At 45.0% G+C, this 19,274-nt stretch overlaps 1 protein-coding gene across 1 annotated transcript in view; it reads right to left on the reverse strand.

Annotated features, from left to right (window-relative positions):
• Positions 1 to 5,490: 5,490 nt before the first annotated feature.
• Positions 5,491 to 19,274, reverse strand: part of AK8 (adenylate kinase 8) — a gene marked incomplete at both ends in the record, with an annotated part of 62,877 nt that continues 49,093 nt past the window's right edge. Inside the window, 2 exons of the mRNA XM_079544703.1 lie at positions 5,491 to 5,740; positions 7,761 to 7,841. Coding sequence (XP_079400829.1) covers positions 5,491 to 5,740; positions 7,761 to 7,841 — 331 coding nt within the window. The remainder of the gene's footprint in view (positions 5,741 to 7,760; positions 7,842 to 19,274) is intronic.

Raw genomic sequence — 19,274 nt, forward strand, 5'->3', positions numbered from 1 at the left:
GTGGGGAAGTAAACTAGTGTTTACAGGAGGCTTGTTTTCACAAGTGTAACTTCTGAAATACAAAGCCCTTCTCTATTGCTTACCCAGTTTGTAAAACAGTGGGCAGCACTTGAAGGCACAATTGCTGGCATCTCAGCAACCACCTCCAAATAGGAAATCAGAGAGAACCAGGAGAAGAATGTCATCATTTTTTCTGGCAGCCACGTGGTAAGTGTGCTGACAGCAGCAGTTCAGTGCCCTCCACAGCAAGCCTCGCAGTTTGTTGCTGTGCACTGGTTTAGCAATGCAGCTGGAAGCAAGGGCAATAGCAGAATTAGCCTCAAAGTGCTGGTGGTCGCAGCAGAAGGGAGATTTATAAGTTTCTAAACTGGAAGAAAAAGTTGATGGAATCTCAGTAAATAGAGGTGAGATGCTCCAAGTAGTTATCAGGACTGTTTTTCTCAACCCCCCTTTTGAAGCTTTCTATATCAGGCCTGTAAATGCACAAGCTACACTTGCATTTTAAATGTACACTGACAAGGGAAAGGGCTTATCCTTTAATAAGAGCTGTGGGATGCCTGCTAGTTTACTGCTTTGCTGCTACGTGAGATTAGCAAAGCTGCTTTTCCCATCTGGGCGGGTAAACAAGGAGGATGTGAGCTTGGCTCTATGCACCAAGATTCCTACTCTGCCTATTGAAGATGGAGAAATCTTGACAAGACAGAGTTCAGCATTCTCCTGGAAGTCTCAGGCCAGGATGGCTTTTCACAGTTACATGGAGGTCAGCACGTCTGCACAGCAGTGTCTGCAGAGCTGCTGTTCTCACTTCTAGTGGAGGAGGGCCTTGTATCCACACCGTCACTTAATCTGTGCTAATCCTTTGCCATACTCAGTTCTAACTCATACAAAGTGTGCATTAATACTTTACACTGGAGTTGTTTCCAGACCCTTGCTGTCAGTAGGAATATTCTTTTTCCATAGCTGTATTTTATTACCGCTGATTCAGTTTTTATTTGTCTTTATTTGAGATACCCAGAACTCCTGCTGCTCTGTCACCTGCATAGGGACCTCAGCAGTGTCACAACTGCCTCTACATGACTAGCCAGAGCTGTTCCCATTGCTGCAACACAGCAGGTACACAGGGCTCCATCCTAACATTAACTGCATTGCTATCCAATCTGTGTGCATTACAGAGCAGCAAAGGGAGTTTGCAAATTTCCTGCACTGTCTTAGGCTTCAGCTAAATCATTCCAAGTGTGTGCATCTCATCTGGAGTACCTCCATCACAGAAGGACTCGTGCGCTGCTGAGAGCCTACAGCCAGAGTTCCAGGGCCACACCAATCCTGTAGCACTCTTATTTAACACTAAGCATAATAAGCCAACCCCCAAAGGGGAAAACCCAAGAGCCACCCAAAAGGAACAGTTCACATAAGATTAAATTAAATTGCTCTGCTAATTTAATGGATCTCTTCATGCTGCTTCAAATTCTGTTCTGCAGTGTAAGTGTTGTAGCTGGCAGACTGCACGGTCCAAGCTAAATGAAAAGCATAGATGAGTTCTCATCTTCAGTTTCTGGATTTTTCTTTGGAGATTCAGTTCACGAGAGGGTCTGACAAAGCTGCTGTGAATATTGATGCTATGTATATGGCACATTTTGTAAACGTGAAGCAAACTCGGATGAATGTTTTATATACTGCATTGTAATCCTGCTCCTTTTTTTAAATTCTAAATAAATAAATAAAGTACTTGTTTGTAATGTCTGTATTTTAAGGAAGTGACTTCTTGGGAGGGACACAGAGTGCCAAGAGCTGGAAGGGACAAGAGAAGGTGAGGCATGTAAAGCACACGGTCTTTGAGCATAAGGCTTCACACTCAATAAAAGTCTCACTTCCATAAGGACAACACAGAGCAGCAGATTTGACCCCGTGCCTTTTGAAAGTGGGATTTCTCAGCTATGACATACGAAAGACTTGAAATACAGGAGCTGTGGGAAAGGTGAATGCAGAGCCAGGGGCTGTTTATGTCAAGGGAGCTGTATGGTGCAGACGGGCAGCTCTTCTCAATCTCTGCTGTAACCCTGGGCCTCATTTGCGTTATGAAAGGATAAATGTTTTTAGCCTAGGCTGCTGAAACAGGATAAAAAGATCAGCTCTTGATTTTAATCTTTAAAGAGATGAGAAGAAAAGAAAGTTTCTGCAGCTCTAAAAAAGTGGCTTGCTGGAGAAATGGAATAGTTGTGCCTCATTTAATTAATCCTGAGAAGTTATTTACAATGGAAACTATTTGGTTAAAACAAATACGGAATGCTAAGCTCTTTATGTCTGTGAACACCCAAATAACCAGGTTGGGGATGAATAAGCACTGTTCATCTGTTGTTACACACAGAGGAAGGGGGAAGTAAGAAGTCTGAGACATGATTTAGAGGCAAGTTCCACGGATCTGGACGATGACTTCCCAGCCATAGCACTTGCAGTTCTGACTCCTAGGTGCCACAACACTGGTGGTGAAGCCTGAGGGATGACCTGAGGTCCTCAGCTGTACAGCCCTTCCCTCCTCACCTGTGTAGGTTCAGCCCCTTACCCCTGACACCCTCAGTGCTGCATGGCAGCTCTCCAGATCCACAGTTACACTAAAGAAGCAACTTGCTTCCAAGGAAGGGGTCTGACAATCACTTTTTTCTTTTCTTCCATAGAAAGAAACTGTTCTGGTTGGAGAAAGAGAATAGCCCAGGACAGCCTGCTTGTAGAGAGGAATAGACACTGTATGAGTAAGAACAATCCAGAAGTCACCTTTGAGGCTGCGTTTATGCAGCTTGACCCAGATGGGCAGTTACAGGGTCAGAACTGCAGTTGGCACCTCTGAGAAGCAGACCCTGAGGCACAGGAACAAAAAACTTAAGGAGCTGTAAGGATGCCTCCTTCTCTTCCTTCCATCATACAGCTTCTACAACACCCCGTGAATGGATGTAAAACCAGTTACAGCTAAGATTTCTGTGCTGGCATCCTCACCTGAGATGTGTGCACCTAAGCCCTTAAAGGAAAGCTGAGAAAGCAAAAAAGGCAGGGTAATTCCTTCAAGGGCCACAGGCGCCCCTGCAGAGACAGGGCTGGAGGATTGGGTTTTCTACCCACAGCACCTGAGCGTCCTTCCACAAAGCACACGGAGGATCCGCTCTGTGGAGCAGGCAGATGGGAAAGTTTGTGGAACAGCTGAACGCGTTCGTTTTGGTGCGAGTTACATCATTACCAGCATAATCTATTGAGTACAGCACAGCCTCCAAACAGCCCTCCCTGCAAAGTGTCTTTGGAAAACTGATGAAAGATGTCTGCTCCAGGACTGGGCACACGGTGCAATAAGTAATGTCTGCTCCCTGCTGTGTTCTTACTGCCTCCTCTTTACCGTGTTTCTCTCATTGCTTAACATTTGTTTTGCCGGAATAAGATGCTAATAAAATCAAGAACAGTTACCAAATTGGTTTTCAAGTGTTGCATTCCAATTATAAAAACCTAATTCCTCCTCCCATCCGCTGAACCTTTTTGGTATTAACAGGCTTTACTATGCAAAGTGATGCAGGGGCTGTTTCGTTTACAGTAATTAAATGAATGTCAATTGTTTTAGTTGTTTCCGAGGGAGAGTTCTACACGAGTATTAGCATGTTCTGCTAACCCTTACGTTCTGCTCTTCAGGCCTGCTGCAAACCCTTGGGGGTTGACCATTGACCTGAGACTGCGTACCCAGACATGCCAAGTGCATCTCAATGAGACAAGCTCTTTTTCTCAGTTTCTATGGAACCAGCAGAGCGGAACTAATATAACGTCCGCATATAGATGAAAGAATGAAGAGGAAAAAGGGCTTTACAGCTAAATTAATTAAGCAGATGTACCTGTCTAATTAAAGACAGGCCGTCCCTTTTGTACCCTAGCTGCAGTACAAACAGTATTTAAATACACTCTCTACCCATTTCATCTATCAAAATATTTAGTTGGAACACTCAGATGAAGGTGATATTAGCGAGATGAGCTTCCCATGTATTATTAATAGAAGGGCTCCCAATTATGCATGAATGCTACAGCATATCTTTATAGTAATAGCATAAAAAACAGCTGCCCAAACAGGTTACCAAACAGCACATTTGTAACAGGTAAAACTGTTATAAATGCTCTGGCCCAGCTTTACACAAGGGTTTGCAGTCAGGCCCTGCATGGCTGTTCCTGGCACCGTGGGTTGAATTTCTCAGTGCAAGAGGCACAGAGGACTCAACTCATATTGCCAGTACTAGAGACTAACTTATTTATCCTGAGATCTTTAATGCTATCCCTCAGGCTGGCAAATCCCCCCCTCATCAAACCTCCCAAAGGTTTTGAGAATTCTGACCTTAAACTCTCATCATCCCTACCCCAAATAACACAGCACCACCGGAGCCATCCAGCTAAGCAGGGCCTTCCCAACCAAATTTACTCCGCAGGTGCAAGGAAGGATTTGAGCACATATATCCTTATGGTACTCCATATACTTGATTAAAGACAACAACAGGGACATACTTGATAGCAGCAGGAGCAGAGAAGTCACAGAACCAAAAGGCTCCTGGGGGCACACACATCCTGCCTCTTCCTAGACATAAAGACTTCAAGGAGAAAGTCGAGGCACCCTCAACCCCTGCTCAAGGGGAGCTCACACTCATACACAGCAGAAATAGTCATAATAAAGGCATCAAACTCAGTGAATCGCAACAACAAATCACACTCCTTCCTTGGAAGAATGAAAGATGCACGTTCCCATAACCAGGCTCTAATTAATAGTGCTGTACTTCTCACCTCTCATGATTTTCTAATTAAGAAAGACTTACCTGAATTTTAGGGCAGCCCGATCCAGGCAGAGCAAACCCCAGCCAAGCTACAGCAGCCCCAGGTACAACCCCAGCCAGCAGGAAATAAGATGGGAATAGCTGCTACAGAAGAGCCTCTAACACAGGCTGAGAGCCTCGTTATGCCCCTAATTGGGTTCTAAACGTGATGAACCTGCTGGTGGTAGAGTCTATGACTCTAGAAACTATCTCCTGTTCTTCTGAGTGTTTCTGCCTGGCTGTGTGATTGCAGAGCAGATCGCAGGGACCGTCCTGCTGCTCTGCCAGAATATTTTAAGCAAGTTGAGTGAACAAGGAAACAAAAAACCAAAGAACATCTAGTAGCTTTAATATTGTAAGTTATGTATGGATATCACACGGTTAACATAAAACTGCTAATTGCTCCATTGCAGAGTCAGGAAAGGACATCTGAATCAAACACAGGAGCTTCCTTAGCTGCCACCCTTCATAATTTGGATCACGAAACAAAAGCAAAACAAAAATCCCTAAAAGCACAATCTCTTATTCTGTACTTCACCTTGGTGAGCTCTGGATCTAACACTGCTTGGTTGAATTCCTGTTCCCCTGTGAATGTGCCACATCAGTGACTGGATTGCAAGCATTACAAGGAAAAATTGAAACCAACTATCCAAGAAATCAACCTTAATTAATTAGAAGCATTTAATTTTTTGCACGGAAGGGGCTTAATGATACAGCTTTCTATGAACTCAAAGATAGGATATGGATCTTGATCAGCATTGACGTCAAAGGCGTCTTCATAAAACTCCTGCAGATCCCTGACGTTCCTGTGATAGGCGTCCACGCGCTTCTCAATGTTCTCCTCCTTGTCCTTGGGGTTCTGCTTGAGGCGGGCTTGGATCTTCGCAGTGGGTGCTGGTCTGAGTGTTGTGTGGTATCTGCAGATGGGATACAAATGCCACCTCTTCAGCTCAGCTTGAGGACACAGCAGCCATCGCCTCACTCACTCCATGGTTCTCCTACCGCTGTTCCTTTCTGGTCTAGGTTGGAAACTTCAAGGTAAGTTAACCAGCATTCCTGCTCTCAAGAGCGTCAGATACTCAAGAACCAAGAGGTTCCCTTGAAGTGGTGCAGAAACTGCTGCCAGTGTCTATCTGCTTTGTTGGAGGCAATGCAACACTGCTTCCCGTAAGGTGCAGATAAACCCCTGCCCTGTGCCCAATGCTGCAAATTAAGAAGCACTTCTGGATCTGTTCTGGCCCCGCTCTCCCGTGCCTGCTTCTGGGAGGATAAAAGATAGAATGTAATTCTTGGTGTCTTTTTATAGTAGCTGGAAATAAAAACAGCTTGATTTGCTCTGAGGTAGATTTTAGTTACTTCTGATTTCCAAAATGCTGAAATTTGGCTCTCCTGAACCCGCAGCTGTGGATTTACAGAGGCAGAGGATTTCCATCAGCAGAGTCCAGCCCAGCCTGCCCACACAGCTGATGCCAGAAGGTATTCAGACAATGATTCTGTATTGCCAAAGGCTCTCAGCAATTGCTAAAAGCTCTTTTGCAAACACGTATTTAAATTTTCTGCCACAGTATTTCTGCATCTGACTGATCATCTCCTGCCCCCTTTGCTCCTGATGTCACAGAGACCGTGCATCCCTCTGTAGTAAAGCCAATTGTCCTGAAACCATTGGGACAGAAGCAACAACAAGGAGGAAAGCGGAGCCTCTGCACAGAACTGCATTGCAGCTCCAGCTGGTACCACAATGTGGGAACAAAATTCATTCCACGTGAGGATTATTTAGGATACAGCTGAAGGCCACCCGCCCTCCTCACTGCATTTCAGCCAGTGATGCAGCTTTAATATAATGATGAGGATTAGATACAGCATCTAAAACAATTCAATTCACAATGAATTTGTAAGGAATAAAACCCGGACTTTGGAAGAAGGAGACGTGTTAACTGGAGCAGATACCAAACAGGCTAATCCTAATGATAGGAAATGCAAAGACGTGTGAATGATTTGCTTCGTGCCGTTCATTTCTTCTCAACAACTGCATCACTTATTACTAAAACAAAGAGAACGCTTCTGCAAATCACTGCTGCTGTCACCAGTTAATGTTGCACCTAGAGTGAGATGTCTGAATAATCACATGGCTTTGGCACAAACCCAGTATTTAGGGCCTTATCTTCGAGGGTTCCGTGTTTGTCTTTGATTCAACAGCAGGCATTTGCACGTTAAGAATGTGAAACAGTGCTGTACAACTCCAGTGTGGGGAGTTATCCACTGGAGATAATAAAGCAGCACAAGCGACAGTTGGAGTTGCAGCCCCATTTCCAGCAGAGATGTAGGGCGGTCCCTCACAGCACGAGGGTGGGGAAGGCAGTAACCTGATGTCCCCATGAAATGAGGCGATGTGAGCATCCGTCAGACAAACCAGCACATCTGAGAACCACGTTGTACAGCGACTCTGTGTCTCAAACAAGTTTGCTCTACTGAGCGGGAAATGTTTTAATATCTCATGGTAGGCAGAACCATCACAGCAGCAGGGGAAGTAAAACACAGCAAGATTTCCATCTTCCCCAGCTGGAAAGCCTTCAGAATTCTCATGGGAATGTCTGAAAACCATCTGCATTTAGGCTAGGTTTCAGACATCTTCCCTCAGCATTATTTTTACCGACCAATTTAGTTGCCATTAAAATGTTAAGAATGGAGCCACTTGCTGCTGTGCATTTCAGTCTCTGGGAATTTAAAATGCCCTGTTCTGCGGAGAGGAGCATACAGGAACAGATGGGTGGGTTGGTACTTGAGTAGCTATGAAAATTTTAACTTTTCTTTTAAGGAATCCCTGAGCATGAGTACAATATTCCTGAGGTTCCTTAGATTTCTATGAAGTCTACTTGCTGCTTTCATCTTGCTGGCAGTCTTAAAAAAAAAAGTTAAACATGAGATATTAGTGCTAACCTTTCCCCTGTGACTGGATCAATCCTCCGCTGAGACAGTCGTTCAATGATGGATTCGTAGGGAAGATTGAAGAAAAATACCCTATGGAGAACATAATGAGTAAGAGCATTAACAACCTGAGAACAGCACTGGCAATCTTCAGACAGGAGTTAATCCTTATCCTAATGGAACGGGACATACAGACATGGAAATGTCCATCATGCATTAGTGTATCAGAAGGCAGTAGTATATGCACAGATTCTTCTCTGGTTCTTCTCCCATCTCGTTGAGCCTCCAAGCTAGGAGAGCAGTTATTGCATTTCAAAGGCAGCAGTGAGTAGCACAGTGCAGCGTCAGAGCTCAGCATACACTCATGCCAGGGCACAGAAAGCAGCGCAGAGAGGCATGACCCCTCTGGCAACAAGCCTTGCTGCTAAGAGAAAAGGTTCATGCTTGGTTTTAAGATCCAAGTCTGCAATTCTCATTGAGTCTGTACGAGTCACAGTTGCTCAGCACCCTAAAACATCCGACCCCCAGTGTCAGGAGTGTGGGTTTCATGCTGTGAACAGAGCATGGGGTGGGACTGGTCAGCTCCTTCCACCTGCCTTACATGAGAGCCCTGAGCTGAATCAAGGATGCACAACCAGAACTCAATACACACTGCTATGGAGCCCAGCCGTGCCGTTGTGCCCGTCCCACAGTGACCCCTCGTTGGCAGGTTGGTTCCACACAATGGTTCTGTCAATTTTATATTCTGGTCCAAAAACACTTCAGCAGAAAATTCTCGATGAATTCTCATAGTGAGACTGAGTGCTGTGAGCCCCCAGCCTGGGGGAGTCCCACAGTCATTGGAAGAGCCGGAACAAAGGTCACATGTAATGGTGAATTTAGAGCAAAACAAGAAGTAAAGCTTCCCTTGAAAACTTAGGAAAATAAACTTCTACCAACTGAACAGGCCTGAAGGCTGTACACACGTGTTTCTTTATAAAGCACCTTATTCTGCTGCTCCCTGCAAGGCCCGACTTCCCACTTCGGCTGTCTGCCTCTCGCAGCGATGCGGCACGCTTTAGACATTCACCAAAGGAACATTTTACACTGCCTGGGTGGGATCAAACCAGATGAAAGGCTGAGCTTTGCCTCGGCGTGCACAGAGCAGATTACTAGAATCCTTTGTAGGATTTAAAGTTATGAAAATCATCTCTCTTTTCAAATGTTTACAGATAATGACTTCCTTTCACACCGCGGTAACAAAACAACAGCCAGGAATAAAACATTCAAGATCTCGGAGGTTCCAAAGACAGGAAGAGAACAACAGTTTCAACACTCTTTTATCCCATACACTCTGAACATTTTGTTTTTCTTTGTTTCCGTTGCCCAACAATGGCACAAAAACGTGATTGTCAGAACAGGTAACATCTGATGATGCATCTCGAGATGAATATTCTAGTAGAGAGGAACAACACCTATGCAGTCATGATAATTGATACGGCTTCCCATTATATTCTGAAATAAACAAAACCACTAAAGGATTATAACCTGGCGTATCAAGAAAGCTTGTCGTAATTCATAGTTACCAACTCAGGAAGTATTACGGTGTTTGAAACACAAGAGCCTAAAAAACTCCACTTAAAAAGCTGCCAACAAAATGAACTCTGAAAGCCTTGTCTGAGATTCCCTTCTTTTCTACACAAGATGCTTCTTATTATCCAGGCTGGTGTCACCATTAAAGAGAAGTGTCGGGGGAAGATGTGGGAGAGAACAGACATTGCTGCTAATACGGATTTCTTTCTTCCCCCAACGCATGGTAACAGGGTGCACGTGGGACACACAGCACAAACTCCTGACGTGGCCCAGCAGAAGGAGGCACCACACAGCCCCCAGAGGTGCAACGCAGCTGGAACCCCAGGGCTGGCTGGGTAACGCCACTCCGAGGCAGGAAAAGGAAGGGAAAAAACAATGGAGCTATCAGGGATATTTTAAATGCTTCCATTTCGAAAGTGTTGTGATTGTTTTGAAGGAGACACGCAGCACTGCGCACTTACGCAGCCCCAGGAGGTCACCCACATGAGTGAGCGCTATTTACACGCGCTCTACAGAGCGTTGGCCTTCTGGTATTTCTCGAGCCTCAAGCTGTCCAGGTAATGCCTTTGTTGCATTGAGACAAAGGGCTGCATCCATGACCCCAGAGCTCAGAGCCGTAATGGGAGCAGCTCCTGGCAAGCACTGGGCTCAGAGCTTGGCCCCTTCTGCATACAGTGCTTTGTTTCTCTTCCCCACATCAATGCATCCTCCGTAAAGCTCGCGTTAGGAATCAGCCAGGCTTTGTATGTTGTAATGTGTCACAACTTCTATCAAGGGGAAATATGAAACAGATGTCATCAGAATCGGTAGACAGGGAGGCAAGGAAACACAGCCTCATATCAAAGGATACTACATTATACTGCTAGATTAGCATCTAGCACAGCTTCTCTTTCAGAGTTGGCAAGCTGTTAGTTCAGCTCTGCAACAGGTGAATAACGTCAATCAGCAGCAGCACGAGGTCTGCTCTGGGATGGGTTGGGCACAGACCTTCCAGGAATCCTCCCTGCTGAACCACAGCTCAGCTCCCTGCCTGGGGACAGCCCCAAACCCTCGGCACCCAGGTACAGATGGCTGTTCTGTGGAATATAACTTGGTAGAACACTCAGCCCAAACCTACCGAGTGGACACACTGCTGCCAAGTGCAGGAGTGAACAAAGCAACTTGTAAGCAAAACTCTGTCCTCTCTCCTTTGCTCTCTGTTCCAGGAGAGGGATGGGAGAGAGGGTCCAGTCCCACCAGCTGGCTTACACAGATAACAAAACCAGGAACAAATGTCAAAGGGAAAAAATCTTATGTCAAAACCCTGCTTAATTCCCACTGTACATGGTGATTGCTAAGGGGCCTTCCAACACAAACCATCTCACGATTCTCTGATTCTACTTGTCTAATCTACTGCAGCTTTCAGATACATTAGACACATTAAACTCCAACAAATTAATAATGTTGATGACACCATCACTGCGCACGTAGTCAAAGGCCCTGTTATGAGAACTATCTGCCTTTGGATGATGATGAAGCACATGGGGCCTCCAACAGCTGGAATATAATGCTGTTTTCCTACCAGCCATCTGCTATCCCAAAACGGTGTTCCAATCGCTTCTGGCTTTTCAGCACTGCCACTGCAGCATCCTGATGGCTTCCCTTCACAAACAGAGAAGGTAAAGGTGGTGACGGCAGAGGTTTTTGGAGAAACATGTCACAGCCATGCAGTAAATAAGAAGGAAGCATTTCTGACCTGCACAGCAGCATTCTTCTAATCCTGAACAACGCATTTGTTCCAGATGGCAACCTGGTTAACCCAAGTTATTAACAACTGACAGAGCTGAGAGTTGTCCTCGGGAGAATTTTTTTGGCGGTGGTTTTCCTGTTTTTGTGGATATAATGTCACAGTCTCAAAGCACGTACAACAGGAAAATGTGTTGCCATTAAAACAGAACAAAAAAAAGTGTTGTGTGCCTGCATCTGACACCATCGAGCTGGGGATGAGGGCACACTTCTCTTCCCCAGGTAGGTCCTGACAGCCACCTCCCAGGATGGCCCCACTGCCTTCCAGCTGCCTTCACAGCCATGAGAAGCAAAGCTCTGCTTGTCAGACCACGGCCATCCACAGGTCTTGGTCTTGTAATGTCATCATAGCTGCTCTGTGAGGCTGACCTGAAGGAACGATGCAGATGTTGACTGTTCAGGACCTGAGCTATTTACTTAGGCCAGATTCTCATTGGCATTTCCTGTTACCTGGAGTTACTCTGGATTGACATCAGTGGAGGAGAGCACAAAGCCAAGCCCTTTTTGTAAGCTTACTGCCAGTGAAATCCGACCTGCACCACTAAATGTAATGGAATTCATACCTCGTTTACATTTAAGGATGTAAAGAGAACGTGACACAATATCTGAGAACACTGAACTCAGAATCTTGACTCCCTAACTGGCATTTAAAAACAGGCAGTGCTGCCTCACCTGTGGCTGTGCTATGGCCAGAACAGCCTTGGCAAGAAAGTTGGGACACTTGAATTAAAAAAAGAAAAGGCAACAACAAACACCAAAAGCACAGCACTGGGCCGCTTCTAATGCAGCATTGAAACTTTTGAGTTGAAACAGCAACTTTAAAAATAGTAAGCTATTAATCTTTCCCTTATTTTCTTGACTCCTATACATCTCCTCCCATGTAGGCAGGTACCAGCTGCCATGCTCCCATTCTTCACGCTCTGCACTCTGCAAAAAAAGAGGCCCCTGCTGGCCAATTCTTGTTTAAAATTGTGCATAATTGATAGTGGCAAATCTACCCCAGCTGTGTCTAAAACCTCTCCAGGGGCAAGAAAAACACTCTCTGTGACTGTCATTAACTACTAAATTAGCAAGTGCTCCTGGCAGTTTACAACATACCACATCAGTCTGCTTTTCTTTAAATAAAAAAGGAAAAAAATAGAATGTGAAGATCAGATGTCTGTGTGATCTCAAAGTTACTTCTAACTTTGCTGGCAGAACTTTGACAGAAGCCCCAGCTAAACAGGAGCAAAAGGCAATGGAAAGAGTGAGTGGGAGAAAGAGCAAAAGAGAGAGGAAGGAGAGGGAAGGACCCTGAAACTATTCTCTTTTTTAGGCAGACAAATAGAAAATGCTAAGCTCAAGGTGAGAAAATGGAGTCTTTGATAGGGTGTGATACATCTTTGACAATCAAGATATTAACACCACGTTATCTGATGCTATGACATAATTCCCTATGAAAAGGAGCTCACCTGGAGGACTTCGTTCTGGCAGCACAACGGCTTCGATTTTTGTATTTGAGATATAAAGCTGGAAAAGAAATGAGGCTACTGAAGTGTATGGATGCAGCAGCTCCCTAAAGGGCTGCCAGAGGTCGAATCCTTGTGTGATCATTGGCTCCGTGCAAGCTCCTCCTTCTGGTTCATAAAACAGAGCCAAAGCAGGTGGAGGAGGGAATAACACAGCTCTCACAAAAGGATGAAGTAGCCCTGGAGGCATTATGGACTGGCCTGGCAGAGAGATAAGAACCATGGATAAACCATGGGCCCACTGTTAAAACTGACCACAGTTGTTTTTGTTTAAAAGTTTCCCAAAATACAAAAAAAACCAAACTTCTGGATCAAGCCAAGCAGGGGTAAAGCAGCAGGCTTGGTCAAGATACAAGAAAAATCTGCACTGCAAAGTGCTTTTAGCACTGCTGAGCTTTCTCAACAATACGGCAGATGAAGTTAGGGTTCAACCCGAGAGAGAGAAAGAGGTTCAGATTTGAATCCAAGTGACTCCTCTCAGTTAAAACCCTGGTCACCTTGTCTTTATTGATGTTTTAGCCAGCCAGACACCAGGCTTGGATCAAGCAGTTTCCCTTTAGAATGTGCCCTTGAAACCTTGGCTAAGCCACCTCTCAAGAGCCCATGCACAGGACTCTGTGCACACCCTATTCCGTAATTACATTCTCCATCTCCAAACTCCCTCATAAAGACTGGTTATGTAGATCCCACCTACCTCTTCCCCAGTCTTGTTCAGCTTCCTCTCAGTGTAGCTATAAACCAGGTATTCTGCCCATGGGTACCCAGACTACAAATGATCTTCTAAGGCTGAACTACTGACTGAATGTGGATCTTAGTTTACCTCCTATCCTAAATACCGCTTTTGCATCTCTCTGCAGAGGATGAAATGAACCGTATCTCTTATTTATGGATGGAGGTATTGGGAGGTTTTATTCAGCAATGTCTTTCAAGTTCTAGGATCTCTTCTGATGAAGAATGCTTAGTTCTATTTTGAGAAGTAATTTCACCCTCTAGGTTTGGACCACGAGGGAAAAAACATTGCATAAAGACTAAACCACAGGTTAATCAGCCCAACGTAGAGCTCCTACAATGACTCACTTGACAACAAGCTCTTTCCAGACATCGGATCTTCCTTTTCAAATGGATGCATTTCTGTAGGATAACTCTGAAAGGCAGCTAAGTGGGCCACAATTCCCAAGACGTGGCTTCAGGCCAGGGGAGCGAGACGAACATCATCCTTCAGAGCTGCAGATGTTCTCTTCGTGGGCAGTATGAAGCAATGACCCCATGAGGTGCTCTCCACCCAGCAGTTAGACATGCTCAACAGGGATGGGGTCTCTGGGCAGCTCACCCTCCAGCCATCACGGTGTCTCTGCAGGTGCCACATGGCTCACCCCACAGGATTGGGCACAGCCTTGCGGGGCAGAACCATGGGCTGGGGCTTCAGCAGGGAGAAAGCAGAGATGCTGCTCTGGTATCACACAGATGTGCACCCAGAGCCGTCCCACGCAAGACGAGCTGCTGGCAGTGTAAGTGCTATATAAGCACAGTGAAAAACACACATGTACAGAGCAAATGCTTTCATACTAGGGGCTTCCGTGGGGTTTTAAAGCTTCAATTCAGAAAGCAACATTAACTCTTTCTGTATGCACTCTGTGGCTTGCTCCATTCAAACCTGCTTTACGTTTCTCCCTTCATTTTCATTCTTTGCCTCCTCCTTACTTCTCAGCTGTTATTCGAGCATCTTTGCATTCCGCCTGGAGTTCATTCCAGCAGTGCTTTATGAATCACACAATAAGATGGCAGCCAGCACTGCCTCGGAGTAATGTGGCTGCCACGATTTCCCCCATCCATAAGGTTAGTCAGATCCATCTCCCACAATCGAAAGCCTCTGCAGCCCCGGAGGCCCACGGTTGGGAGCCTGAATCCACTCCCCCCAGCGCAGTCCCGTTTCCTCAGATGCCTGCAGCCCTCCCTGCATTAATTACATTCTGCTGAGCAAATTTTAACTCTGGGGTTAAGCACTTGGAAACTCGTATCAGAAGTGATGCCTTCACTGCCTGTCTGCTGCTTTTCTCTGCTACCAACTGCTTCTAAAAAGCACTTTTCCTCCTTATAATCTTCTTCCTGACACTTTTCTTCCTTTTAAATAAACAGAATCAAATTGATAGCAAATGATGTTTAATCTTAAGCGTTCTCATAAGAAGCTACATCGGAGTCCCCCCACTCCACCATTTAAACACAAACTTCTGTTGTTGGCAGGATATTTGGCCGATGAGATAAATGAAAGAACCGGCACCAAAAAGTGTATGATGTGGGGGCGAGGGGAGGGAATAAAAGAATGGATTATTATGTGTCATTTTATATGTGTGTCAAAGGAAACCAATTTCATAATAGGGAATAAAAATTCCCTGTTTAAATACTGTCAAATAAATCCTCAAATGTAATAGGGTTCACTTCTGGGGAAAAGAAAACTAAATCCGATTAAATATTAATGCGGCGTAGTATTAATTAAGAGAGAAAAAAGTCCATCAAGAGAACCCCAATATGTTTACTGTGTCCCCAGGAAGCTGGAAAATTTCACAATCAAGTGTGTAAATGTTCTAAAAAAGGGTCCTGAATATTTTATGAATATTTGTCATAAAACAGAAATAATAACCACTGTGCAGAGCTATTAGAATTAATATTTATGCTGCCCGCCATGAAATATTCATGGGGACAGAGAAAGGGGGGCCCGTAAGACAAGAATTAATTTACATTGGGCTTGGTTTACCCGCTGGCTTGATGTTTAAAGACGGGTTGACAAGGCTCCATATGAATCCGTCAGTCACTTGCAGCGGTAGGTGGGGTGAAGGCAGGGGAAGGCGGGGGGAAGCGGGTCCAAGCTGCTGACAGCTCACAGATTGAGTTTCTGACAGCCCTTAAAAAACCTAAACGGCCCCCCACCTTTTTTTCCTTCTTCCATTGCCCAAGGCGCTCTGTACTGCCACCGTTCATCCGATCTCCCCTTCCATCTGCTGAAATTAAGGAATTAATGAGCGCTATACGCTTTACAGCGGGCCCCAGGAATGTTTACTGGTGATTAAATTATAATGCAGCCAAGCTGTATAATTCATGAACCAATTAAAGGAAGTGTTAGTTGATTTGATGGGAAGAGGACGTACAAAAAGCATTTAACTAATAGGGAACCGTGGGCTGCCGGGCGCTTTGGCTTTCTCGGATTACGCGGCTAATTGCTCTGCTTTATAGGGCTGTCACAGATAGCCATACATATTTCATTGTTCTCAAATACTTCAATTGTTTGCTTTCGTGTTGCTGCTGTAATATGTAGAAGCCCAGCCAAACTTCAGTGTAGTTAAAGCACTACTCTGCAAAAGCAGGCTGCCTTGAGAGGAGGGGATGAGAGGGGCAGGAGGAGAAGGCTGGCTGACAAAGGGGAAACTTAAAGCTGCAGAGTTAAATGTCACTCAGCAATTACATGATTAAAAGGTGCAACATATGATAGTCTTTTGTTTTACAACTTTTTGGACACTAATATTCTATGCTGACTTCACTGCAGAGAAAATATTGGTAAACTAAGCTGCGTTTTTGTTCTCAACACTGAGGAGCAACAGAAATAGGTGGCGAGAGAAATATATTATGAAAAAAGAATCCAGCAGGGAGGAGTTTGATTGCTGCGGATATTGAGGATAACACATCATGTTTTAACTTACGTGCTTCGATATTCTAGAATACTGAGAGATGAAAGAGGCTGCTTTCCCACCTGGGAAAACACTCGGTGTCTAACGCAGAGCTGCACTTGGGCTTCATACCAACAGCTTCAGTTTACTGCCCAAAGAATGGGAGGTTTACCTTTCCTGCCCAAAGAACAGGAGGTTTACCTCTGCTGCCATCCCACAAAGCATCTCTGCTGGCCGACAGGCCGAGGGGTTTGATGGAAGAGGCCCATCAGTCAGTTGGGGTGCTCTTGTCCTCAGTCACCCACACGTGCATTCCTCCATCAGCTCCCAGCCTGCACCCAGAACTACATCTACTGCTGGAGAAACTGGGGGAAGATGGATACCACAAACTGATGCACCACATTGTGGTCAGCCCTTGACACCAACTGAATAAAGAACAAGTTGGGTTAACTTGGGTACTATTTCTGCAGTCCAGAATTGCAGACTGAACTTCTACACGTCCCTAATCAGACAAATTGTCACCCACCTGAGGCAGACTGGTAATTCCTGACCTCCTAATTTAGAGCTTTACCTTTCAAAGCATTGTACGAATACCAACTACACAAAGTTCAAAACATCCCATAATGTAAAGCTGATCATCTGGTCCATCCGTCCCCTACTCCTGCATTGCTGCTCCCTATCACATGCCCCACACCACAGCACAGGGCATCGAGTCCCCTGTCTGAACCTATGGGCTCCAAAGAACCCAAGGATGTGTGCCAATCTGCCACAAGCAAAACTCTACAAAAACACCACTTTAAGAAAGGTTTTGTTAGGAAGGGACAGCCAGGAGCTGATGCACAGGATTACTCTTTAAAATGTGCCAGCTTCCATTGGCATTCCAATGACAAACCATCTCCCAGCCAAGTGCCACAGCATCAAACTAATAACATCCATTTCTGCCCTTCACTTCTGCTGGCATCATTCTGTTCTAAAAGCCACACCAAAGCACAAAAGCAGAGTACTTCTGCAGTCCAGTGCAGGTGTTCACCAGCACAAGGCAAGAGACTTACAGTCAGTGAGCATTTATTTTTTTCTAAAAAGCAGAATGTCTCTAAAAAGTCCCTGACAATCACTTTCTTTATTCAAACTACTATATATTGTTCATTTGTTCTTCGCTTCTGGCTTAACAAATAGAGAATTTTGGCTTAAGACATGAATAGGCATTCTCTGAAATAAGGGAACGTGATTCCAATTGCAGAGTATAAGAACATACCATGAACCCACCACGTGGTTGAGTGAAATGAAAACTGAATTGCCTGCTCTGGAAAATAAAAAGGTTAAATTCTTTGTGAGATTCAACTCACTCGAGTGGGCAGTGCCCAGCATCAGGGATCTGTTAACACAGCTGAAAGTCAGTATGCAACACTGGTAGGCTTTGAATTATACCACTGTTGGATTAATATAGCTCTACAATTTCAGAAGGTCTATTAAATACATTGAGGACAGCATCTGTGTGTGAGTCGATGGAGAGAAATGGGAGGACCTCACAGCCTTGTCCCAGAAACAGTGAAATGCATCAGCGTGGGCCTTACAAGGGGGAAAAACAGAGGTGAGATGGGGGCCCAGAAACCCATGATTTCTGCCCATGTTCTGCCCATGATTACTGACAGGAAACGTCAAAACTTGGCAATGTCACGAAAGGAAGCAGAAAGTATTTTCTTTGTTGCTTTTGAAGTACCTCGGATACAATCAATCATACAGCAAAAAACTTCTCTATTTTGGTTCAATGTGGAAAAGGCTATTTGCATTTCAATATGTTCAACTTATCCTGCCAATAAAAACATGGGATGATGAAGAAGAGATCAGGCCACTGGAGTGAAAAACAAGAGATGACATCCTGCAGACCTTTCAGATAAAACGGCTCCTTGCTTGTAACATTTCTGTTGACGTCCCAATATTTCTGAATGATTGGGTTTTCAAATGAGATCAGTCAGCATGCAAATGAGGAAACAGGATCAAGACATCTCCAATATCTGATTGGGTAGAGAAATTATCAAAAGGCCCTTTTTTCATATCAAATTTCCATCACAAAAGGTCAAACTTTCAACTCCCATTACTTTTGCTAACTGCATTTCACTGTGCCTGCCAGCTCATTGCCGCTGCTGTTTTCAGAGCAAAAAAGAGAAGTAGCAAATGATAACATCTTCTCACACATCTGTCATCCGGGCTGGACAAACATTTCCTAATCTTATTCTATTTTTCTCTGTAGCCCTCAAAAATCCTTGCAGCCAAAGCATCGCTTCTTGCCTGGTTAGCCATTCCTACGTTGGTTTTATTTTTCTTAGCAGTTCTCTTTTTTTTTGAGCCTACGCACCGACAAAGGCACCGGCTGCGTTGCCAGAGTGTTTGTTCTACAATTTGATCACTTAACATACAATTTAAAATGTGTGATTTTCTAAAAACATTTCCTTGTGTCATCGATCTGGATCGATGCCTAAACACTCAAGTAATGGATGTTCCATAAAAGCCAAAAGACAGAGATGCTGCGAGCATTATTTTCCCCAAATCCTCCGGCAGTTGCACATCCACTCACAGCCCATCCCTGACCACAATCTGCAATGCATGGGCCATGTGATCAGATTTGTTCCCCCAGCTCCATCACCTTCTGCTGCTGAAAGGTGCCAGCAGCAGGTGAGTTGCCAGCAGAGCACCTCCAGTACCTGCCTCCAGCTCACACCCAGCTTGCTCCTGGTTGTCCCTTGGCAGAAGCTGACCCCAGATCTGCCACCACGTCCCTCTCGGTCCCTCTGACAGAGGCTTTGTTCCAACAGCAGAGCTGCTGGGTGGGATTGGGTGAGCCTGAGATTCCAAGGCTTTGCTCTGTCTGCTCAAAGCACTCCACTCCTGTTGATTCAGAGAGAACTTACAGGTCGTGTCCACAGTAGCTCAGCACTCCTCCATCTCATCCACTGCTTTCCTAGGCTTAAAGCTGACTTTTAGAGATAGAAAGTGGGGCATCA

The sequence above is a fragment of the Tetrao urogallus genome (assembly GCF_951394365.1).
Source record: "Tetrao urogallus genome assembly, chromosome: 19".
NCBI classification, from domain to species: domain Eukaryota; kingdom Metazoa; phylum Chordata; class Aves; order Galliformes; family Phasianidae; genus Tetrao; species Tetrao urogallus.